Source organism: Lissotriton helveticus, chromosome 5_1 (genome assembly GCF_964261635.1).
Source record: "Lissotriton helveticus chromosome 5_1, aLisHel1.1, whole genome shotgun sequence".
NCBI lineage: Eukaryota > Metazoa > Chordata > Amphibia > Caudata > Salamandridae > Lissotriton > Lissotriton helveticus.
Window position 1 is genome coordinate 1,402,889,133 of NC_136065.1, and position 10,580 is coordinate 1,402,899,712.

At 43.8% G+C, this 10,580-nt stretch overlaps 1 protein-coding gene across 1 annotated transcript in view; it reads left to right on the forward strand.

The window, feature by feature from the left end:
- Positions 1–10,035, forward strand: part of LOC144755449 (AMP deaminase 1-like) — a 378,874-nt gene extending 368,839 nt beyond the window's left edge. The window contains exon 15 of the mRNA XM_078644387.1: positions 9,788–10,035. Coding sequence (XP_078500513.1) covers positions 9,788–9,955 — 168 coding nt within the window. The 3' untranslated portion in view covers positions 9,956–10,035. The remainder of the gene's footprint in view (positions 1–9,787) is intronic.
- Positions 10,036–10,580: the final 545 nt, after the last annotated feature.

Here is a 10,580-nt window from a genome sequence, read left to right on the forward strand (position 1 = left end):
GAGAACAGGAGAAATGAATGGGGAGTGTGAAAGAGACAGAAGAAAAGATGGAGAGAAAGAAGAGAAATATAAAATGAGGAGAGAATAGGGAAATAGGGAAAGAGAGAGAGACAGCACAAGACAAACAGACAGCTGAAAAAAGGGAGAGAAAGAAACTTGAAGAAAAAAACAGAGGACGATGAAGCGACAGGGAGGGAGAGGCAGGGAAGGCAGGGAGGCTTCAAACAATGAGGGAAAACGTGAAATAAGGAGCGAAAAAGGAAACTAAACACATTTCAGATTTGTAGAATGTGTGCCTTTCCACATATGCCTTAAGATTTGTTGCAGATGACAGTGAAGTTTTTTGATTCTTTGTCTCTGTAGTACTTGCTAGATTTGTTGGCCTTGGCAGAACTTTTTTCTTCCCTGAGTTTGTGTGCCTTAACCCCAGATTTTGAGGCACTGCAGCACTGCCGCTCCAAGCCTTCCTCCAGGACTAGTATTGCGGCCAAAACCCACCTGTCTACATATATGGTTCCGGTCTGGCAGCCCCCTTCTGATCGTATGGCCAACTGCGGACATCCACAAACGACTGCCCCTGCACACCCCAACTTACTGCACCCGCTGCTGCTGTTTCTTCTAGGCCTACCTTTCCAGAACCAACACACAGTGTACTAATGGCTTATCTCTGGAGGCTCTATACAGCGCTACTTGTAAGGCTGAACCTCTTGTTTCACACCTTTACGTTGCACATTGTCCTTATTTTTACAGTATTGTTGTTGCTAACTGAGCACTGCTCAATTCCCCACCTTTCCATTCCCCTTTGGGGAAGCCAGATTATAACAGAGGGCAGGTGCAGGGCATGGGAGAGCAAACTGAAAACATGGGGAAAGCAATCATGAGGTGTTGCCCAATAAGGAATGAAAAGAATAATTTTGCCCCAATCGGTTGGTCCTTATTTTTTCAGTGGAAAAGCCTTACTGTAGGATTCCAAGTGAAGGCAGGGTGAAGAAGCAGTCGTAAGCATGAAGGATGCCTTAGAAGAGCCCCAGTCACCAGCTAAGGGCTTAAGGCACCTCGGGCTCCCACTGGTTAATTGCTGACAAGAAGAGCCAAGGCTAGGCAGCATAGATCAAAGCCCATATCAAGTTCCTAAAGGTGTTGTTGCACCAAGGATATTGTTAATGTTTTTCCTAGAGAGAAATCAGAGTTTTGTCCAATGGAAGTTTTGACTCATGGAAAGGTAGCACAGAAGGTTATCCCCTTTGCTGCGGGGGTTAATCCCCCGCTGTGCTGGGGGTGGAGGGGGCGCGCACAGCGCCCGCATGCTCATAACGAGCTGAGCTCGTCATGAGGCACGGCGCTCCGGTGCTCATGACGAGCTCAGCTCATCACAGGTGCATTACCTGCTGTGGAACGCTCAGCACAGCAGGGGAATTATCCCCGCATGTGAGCGTTCCACGGCTCATGACGAGCCGAGCTCTTCATGAGCACCGGAGCGCCGTGGCTCATGACGAGCTCAGCTCGTCATGAGCCTCGAAGAGGTTAATGTGCCTGCTGCAAAGAACATGTACCTGATGCATATCAAAATGCACATGATGTAAATAGGTCAGTGAGTCACTGCTTTTGTCAGAGATCCTTTTGTTACTTGCAGTTTGTAAGTTAAAATCCTAACATACAACTGCGAGCTAATAACGGTCATCTAAGAGCTGCATGCAAACTGCAAGGATAAAATTGGAGTGTTATGTATGAAGCTCTGTGGTTATACTGAATAAGCAGCTACCTATGTTATGACATCTATTAATGTAAGAACTGCACTTTCACAATTGCTTTATTAACCTTCCTGCTTTCTCAAATTTGCTTGAAAATGCACCATTTGTCCACGCTTTTTTCAAAATTTTCTCAGGGGGAAATTCCCCCGAACCCTCCTTAGGGGGTTCGGGCTCGCTCGCTTGCTACAGTGCAGTATGATTATAATTTTACGCCTCACCACTTTCAAATGTCACCAGCCGCCACTGATAGCTGCAAAATCGGCCCTGTACCAAAATCGGCCGAAAACCGACCCCGGCAAAGTCCTCGTGCCCCCTCCAAACCCCCCAAGTGGGGAGGGGGGTTGGAGGGGGGGTAAAGGGGGGGGGGGCCGCCGAGCACTTTGCCGGAGCGCTTTATCATTCCCAGTCCGGCCCTGGTTGCCACCTAATTCAAGCCCTTCAGAGTTTTTTCAGAGGACGATCCCAATGGGCTCTGTGACCGAGTCTTTTCATATCCTTGATGCATTTCTATATGTTGTTTTAGTAGACAAGGGCCCACCGTTAGGTTCCTGTATTGTGTTCTTCACTTACAGCACCCATTTTTGTCATCATTCCAACAGTATCCTATCTATATGTATTGAGTGTAGCGTCTTGCTACCATAAAACATGTTCGTCTTTGCCCAGCATTTCACTTGTTTTAGGTGGTAGTATTTCTGTGTCAATCTGCCCCCGCTATTTCCTTATTGTATGGACAACTTATCTACTGCCTCACCCCCCAGTATCAGCTCTCAGTTGTAGGAATTCTATTTTCAGAATATCAGAAATTACTTAAGTAAATTCCCCTCATGTGTTTGAATTTTTGTATTTATATTTTCAAACGCACTCAACGTTTCTAGTATTGCACTATAATGGGCACTGAGCTATTTCCACTATATGTTTATAAATATATTGTAATCATGTTATGCCTTATAGCAGGTGAATTACATTATCTGAGAATCTACAAGTCCGGTTCCTGCTAATTACACATACAAGTTTAACTGAATGGAAGTAAGTAGGTGTTGTATTAGATCATGCCAAGCTATATGAGTTTATTAAAGCAAGTTGATGCTTATTAAGCATTGAGTAACAGCGGAATACCACAGGGAAAATTTCAGGCTGTAACAAGTTACAGTTGAGCCCTGTGATTCTAAGAACTTAATATAACTCAAATAATTTTATATCAGGAAATAATATCTATTTATTCAAATTTTCTTTACTTTCACAAATATGTTGAAGACATAATATGCAACAACTCAAGTAGCTCACAAACCATTGTATAATTAACATAAAAAGAAAACGTAATTTTCAATGTTTATACATATGTACACTTTGTCAAATGTCATGATACATACTGATTACTGATTATTACACTTAAATATATGTTGAGTTATTACTGATGTAGAACTATTCACACTATTTTTTTCTTTCCATGTAGGATAACCTGTAGCCATTATGCAGTGTTCACACAGATTTCACTTTGTTTTGTGAACTCTATGCCTGTATAAATTCAACACGAGATAGGATTTCATTATAGGTCCTTGTGATCTTCGAACCTGTTTTGATTTGTGTCTGTTGAATATGTAATGCAATGTGATGGGTAATATTTGGAGGATGAATGAGAAGTGTGAGTTTTATTACCAGTTTGTTTATATTCGGGATATGAGTAGGAATGTTTCAATTCTATTAAGGACACCACTCGCAGTCTAAAGAACAACATATTTGAACAAATACTACAATCCCATGAGTCTTTGCAACCAGTAAACAAAACAACCATAGAGTCAGTCCACATAAGCAACATCAAGGAATAACATTTCCTCTTTCTTCGAGCGAATGTCCAGAATCTCGCATGCCTCTCAATAGTCTTGCTTCTGCACCGAACCTGTAAAGAACCAAACACAGATATCCTAAGTCTCTGTATAAGATAGTACCTTACACATGCAATATAGAAATAACTATCCAAACTTTATCAATGCAACATATTTATCTGATCGGAAACATTAGACAAGTTACTTAATTTCATCACTGAAACAGTGCCAATGTGTCCTTGTCCCTCAAAACCGCCATATTTATTCAACACCGACAATCTCAGTAGTTTCGAGAGGGTAACTGTGGCTAATGCAGCTGGGAGGGATAATCATCGCTTCTGTGTCCTTAATAGAATTGAAACGGTCCTTCATGATGCCTAGGAGATTTTACATTTTATGTCAGGACTGGCGGCTCAGGTTATGCTAGTCCACCAGTGAAGCCATGCCAGTGATTGGTTTGAAGTAAAATGTTTTAAAATTAGAATCCTGGTACCAGTCAGTGGCCCTGAGGATGTCCTCCAGACAGCTCCCTAGAGGGAAAGCTTTAGAGGCCATTCCCTGCCTTGTGGAGTGTGCTCTGAAAGAAGAGGTATCTATGCCAGCTTCTTACAGGATCCATCTCACCTAATGGGCAATTGTCACAGCTGAGACTGTCTTGAATGACTTTGTAAGTGAAATAAACAGCTCTGCTGTCCCTGGTGGTCTATATTCCTCCGTCATAGCTTCGTACATTCTCAGGCAGCGCACCACACATAGTTTTAGGTGCCAGGGTAAAGTCAGATAGTGGACAGCCGTTGTATCGGATTTATTGTGACTAGCAATAGTGAAAAACATCACCTTTAGGGTGAAGATATGTGCAGAAACATCCAAGGCGTGGACATAGGAAACCTGCTTGCAGGAAATGAGATACAGCGCATACGCCAATTTAACTGTTAATTACTTTCAGGAAAGATATGCTTTATTCTGCCAGGATTGTAGTAACCAAAGAACCCCATTGGTGTCCCACAAAGAAGTATATTTGGATTGAGGTGGAAAGGATAACCGGGCAGCTCACCCAGTCGACCCCAGATGGCTATCATGGCCCTCGGGTCGGGTGCCTCGACCATTTCACCCAGGCTACCACGGTTGAATTCTTTCCCCCTCCCTTCCTTTGAAGAATTCTGTAAGACTGCGTACTCTGTGTCATCAGGGTCTCCACTTGATCCGCTGCCCCCCAAGTTTTGGAAGGCTTTTTATGAAGAACTGTTCCCGCCTCTGTTTTCGATCTGCCTCCAATCCTTGGAGTCGGCGTCGGTCCCAGAAAGCTGGAAGTTAGCAGTGGTGTCGCCTCTGCTAAAAAAGCCAACGTTGGATCCGGCCTGTCTCTCCAACTACAGGTCGATCTCCTTGCTTCCCTTTCCGATCAAGATCTTGGAAAAGTGGGTAACTCGCTCTCTCTCCGGCTTCCTGGAAAACATCGGGTGGTTCGACGAGGCCCAGTTCGGCTTCCGACCTGGACATGGGACGGAGACCGCACTGGTGACCGTGTTGGACAATCTGCGTTCGCGTGTCGACAGCGGTCGGGCAGCCTTTCTGGTGCTGCTCGACATGTCGGCCAGGTTCGACACGGTCTGCCATCGGACCCTGGTCCGGAGGTTGGAGGAGTGCGGGATCAGTGGGGGGGCGAGAGACTGGCTGATTTCGTACCTTGAGGGCAGGCAACAGCTGGTTTCACTTCCACCTTTCAGCTCGGAGCCAAGGAAAATAGGACAGGGGGTCCCACAGGGCTCGGCCATCAGCCCGATATTGTTCAACCTGTACCTCCGCCCTTTAGTCCAGCTAATAAAATCTTTTGGGGTCTCGGCATTTAATTATGCCGATGACACTCAGCTGGTGTTTTCCTTGGAAGGGAATAACGCGGTCTCGCTGAGCACCTTCCATCGCTGTATGGCAGCCACAGCGGACTGGTTACGAGCCAACTCTTTGCAATTCAACAGCTCGAAGACGGAGGTGCTCCACTGTTCTACTGACCGTATCCCGTGGGCTTTACCCACGGACTTCTGGCCGAGCACTTTTTCCGAACCAGTGCTGGCATCGGAGTCAGCACGTAATCTTGGGGTTATGTTTGGTCCTAATCTACAACTAGACCTACATGTCAACAAAACCACGGGAACATGTATGATGCTGCTCCGTATGCTACGCAGAGTTTTGCCTCTTCTTCCTGCTCAGGCCAGGCCGGAAATAGTCCGTGGGACTATATTAAGCCGGCTTGATTATTGCAACGGACTTCTCCTGGGGGCCCCAAAAAGCTTGATTAGGAAGCTTCAGAGGGTGCAGAATATGGCCGCTAAATTGGCACTTTCCCGACCCAGGTCTAGCTCCTCCACTCTTGCGCTACGAGATCTGCACTGGCTCCCGGTAGATCTACGGGTCCAGTTTAAAGCGGCTTGTCTGGTGTTTAGAGCTGTACACCTTTTGGGACCTATCCCGCTGCAAAAAATGTTTGCATGGTATTCGGCCCCACGGCTCTTGCGGTCGTCATCGGCTCACCTGCTGGTGGTGCCTAGGTTTCAAAGAGTGAGGATGGGCGGCCGCTCTTTCAGGGTGGCTGCAGCTAAATTATGGAACTCCCTCCCGCTCATTCTTAGGAGTTACAAGGACTATCTCCCGTTCAGAAAGGCCTTAAAGACACACCTCTTTCCTAAGTAAGGGTTGTGCGACTGCTCTAGCCTAGTGCGTGGTTCTCTGATCAAAGCGCCAGGATGCCCTCTGGGTGACAGGCTTGCGCTCTATAAATATATTAAATAAATAAATAAATAAATAACCGAATGCCTCTCAGGAGTCTGCACAGAAACGGATGTTTCCCTATTGGGATGTCATGTATAGGGACGTGATCCGCAGAGACTGCCAATCTGCTCGCATTGATAGTGCGATAGGCCATACCTCTGTTTACCAATTCAGACAAAAGTTGACAATATGCACTATATCCGCCCCATGGGATCCAAATCCCATCACACACACACCAGCGTGACCACCATCTCCACATGGAGCTACACCTCTTGACCATGGACTCTGCCCAAGCGCGTCTACTGAGGGAGGCAGTCCCCGACTAAAGGCCTGGGGCTTCCCAACATCCTCTCTAATCCTCCAGCACCAGAGGGTACAAGTTGCCAAGCGGATCCATCAGAAGATGAGGAGACAGGGTAAGTTGAATTGGAGAATCCATAGAAAGTTTCAGAAGTACTAGATACCAAACTTATGATTTCCAAAGCGGTGTCAACAAGACCATCTGAGCCTTCTGTCTCCTAAGTATTGCTGTGAGTATGGCTATCATGGAGAATGGCAGAAAGGCATATCTCCAAAACGACTCTCGTCCTGCAGGAAAGCATCCGTTGATTCCACAGGAGGATCTGGCCGCCAACTGAAAAACGGGGAAGCTGGTGATTGAGGCGGCAGCCAAAACGTCTACTTGGTATGGACCCTATCGCTCATCAAGTCCTGAAAAAAAGAGAGGCCCAGCTTCCTTTAAATATCTAGATTGCCAGTCTGCTGTCTGGTTTAACTTCCCTGGCAGATATTCCACTGTTATGGACAATTTGTGATCCAGGCGTATTGCCAGAAATCGTTGGCCAAATCCGCCAACACCTTGGAGTTTGTCCGTTTCCAGACCGTTGATGTATCTAACTACCGTAACATTGTCCATCTTCAACAAGATGGCGCACAAGGCCTTGTTGGCTGCCAGGCTCTGTACCCTGAATGATATAGGCAGGTATACCAGACAATTAATGTGGAGAGACTCTTCCTTTTCTGACCACTGTCTGCCTGTGGTAGTATTACTTCTTTTGGTTAAAGTTACTACCTTTGGTTAAACTTACTACTTTTGGTACTCACAGAAGACATGTAGTAGTAGTAAAGTTAAAGTTAGTAAAGTTAGTTCTGGGTAACAGAAGCTGGTGAGAGCCAGACAAGTCACCCCATCCTGGATTCCCCTGGGTGTCTAGTTATAAAAAATTTATTAATTTGCTAGGTTTCTCAAAGTGCCGGCAGAACTAGGGTTCAAAATCTACAGCTAGGCACTCTGCAAAAAAAAGGGTCAGTTTTCACTGTGAAAATGTGGTGTGTCCACGTTGTGTTTTGGCCTGTTTTCTGTCATGAGCACTAGGCCTACCCACACAAGTGAGGTACCATTTTTCTCTGAAGACTTTGGGAAAAGTGGGGTCGGGGGAATTTTGTGGATCCACACAGATTCCAGAAATTTCCAACACAGAAATGTGAGGAAATTGTTTTTTTTCCCCAAAGTTTGAGGTTTGACAGGGATTCTGGGTACCAGAACCTGGTTAGAGCCAGACAAGTCACCCCATCCTGGATTTCCCTGGGTGCCTAGTTTTCAAAAATATATGACTTTGCTAGGTTTCCCTAAGTGCCGGCAGAGCTAGGGTTCAAATTCTATAGCTAGGCACTTTGCAAAAAAAGGGCCAGTTTTCACTGTAAAAATGAAGTGTACCCACTTTGCGTTTTGAGCCGTTTCCTACTGCGGGCACTAGGCCCACCCACACAAGTGAGGTACCATCTTTATTGGGAGACGTAGGGTAACACAGAATTGTAGAGCAACTGTTAAAACCAATTGACTTTCAATGCATTTCTGCTTTCCAAATGAAAGACAATGTATAAAAAAGCAGTCACTTTAAAAAACGTCCTATAATTCCCATTCTAGTACGGGTACTCACAACTTCGGAAATGTGAAAATAGCTACTATTTCTAAACTCTATATTTTGTTCCAATTTCAGAAATACATAGGTGTCTTTCATCCCGATTTTTCACTATATATTTTCACATATTAATTGCTATATACCCGGTACACAATAAAACACTATTGCAAGACGCTGCTCAGTTATTGTCTCTGAGTTCGTCGGGTTCTTGGTGAACCTACAATTCCTATATATTCCCACAACCAAAAAGGTCCAGCCAATATAATGGCATATTGCTTTAAAATATCTGTCATAATTAGAAGAAGTTACAGGTGAAAACATTGTCACGAATGGCTGTTTTTTCAACTCATTTTCAATTTTTCCTATTTTCAACTATTAGTTTCTATAAAGTAACCTTGAAGGATCTACACAAATAACCCTTTGCTAAATTCAGAATGTTGTCTACTTTTCTCAAATGTATAGCTGGCCAGGATCCATTATTGCTTTTATATCAATTTCTACCATTAACTGGAAGAAGGTTGAAAGCAAAACAAATAGCAAAAATAGGCTATGTCCCAGTAAAATGCCAAATCTGTGAAAAAAATGTTGGTTTTCTGACAAAAGTCCGTCAGTCCCTGAAAGCTGGGGAAATTGTTATTTTAGCCCCACAAACCCTTTGTTGATACCATTTGCAGGGAAAAAAGCAAATGCTTTCATTTGCAGCACTTTTTCGACAAAAAAAATTAATTTAGCTGTATTATGGCTAATGTCTGGGTCCCCTCTGGGGAATCCACAAACCCTGGGTTTCTTTGCAATCCTCATGATGTTGGAAGAAAAGGACGCAAATTTAGGGTAGATACCTTATGTGGTTAAAAAGTTACAGAGGTCTAAGCGTAAAGTACCCAAATAGCCAAAAAAAGGCTTAGCACGGGGTAAAAGGCCTAACAGCTAAGGGGTTATGCCTGCTGAGCGGAATAAATGGAAAGAGTTAAGCATAACCTGAGCCTCCGGTCCTGACACAGAATTCTTCAGAGTGAGCTTACATATGTATAAATATAGAATGTTAAATTTTATTTTTATTTTCTTTATACAATGGTTTGTGATCTGTTTGAGTTGTTGCATATTACGCCTTCAACATATTTGTGAAAGTAAAGAAAATTTGAATGAATAGACATTGTTTCCTGATATAAATTTGAGTTGTTCTAGTTTCTTTGAATCACAAGGCTCAACTGCGACTTGTTAGTGCCTGAAATGTTCTTGGAGGCATTCCTTTGTTAAAGGTTTGCTGTGTCTTGCATCGCCCTGATTCCTGCCTCATCAACTAGGCTCCAGGGGTCTTCTTTCTTTTGTGTGTAGTGTTTCTGATCTGCTGACTCACATTCATGAATTATCTGTGGTTATTTTTCAAAGATATGTTGGCTCAAAATGTTCTCAATTCCTTCTACTGAATTTGACCTTTTTGACTTGTTCACTTTAACATTTTTGTTAGCCAATCCTTAATTTACAAGAGAAGACTTTGACTCAGACATTTAACATTTTGTTTTAGGAAAAAGCACGTTTCCTGGGAGCGGATTATCACAAGGAGGGGCCGCAAGGCAATGACATCAGGAAAACTAATGTGGCACAGATAAGGATGGCTTATCGCTACGAGACATGGTGCTATGAACTCAACCTAATCCTTCAAGCTCTGAAAGCATCGAAAGCATCAGGATAAAGACAACCTTAAACCAAATCTACCTGAGCCCAGTGGTGTCAATTTTATTTAAATTATCTAAATAAAAACTATACATGTCACTTTTAGGCTATTTATTGTTCAGTCCCGTTTTCCTCTGTACACGAATGTGCAATAGTGTTAGTAGTTATGTGTTCCCACGCCTGAGTTTAGGTCTGAGGTACATTACTCACTGCTCCTCACTGTTCATTCCTACCACTAGTGCAAACATAAACACCTCACATTTGGCCCTCTACACCATGTCTTAACTGAGCTAGTAACCCCATGTGAGCCACATAACTCAGCTACAACATGTTGAACTCTCTCTACTTGTGCTTTCCATTTCTAGCTCAGCCTATTGCTCCTGTCCTTGTGACCTTTCATTGGTTGCCTCCAAAGTTCATACATTTTCTCTTCAAGTGGACAGCATGGATCGTTGGTCATGGATCATTGGTGGAGGCTATTCTTTCCACTCGTTCCTCACAATTTTCTTCAGACCCTTATTGAAGAATTTTTCTTTGGCCACTTACAAGCATGACTATTTTTGTTGTTCTAAACAAATCTCTCACATAATCATAAATTCCGTTGGAAGCTGGTATGTTTTCAGCTTCAGTGGTTTTAAGTTGGG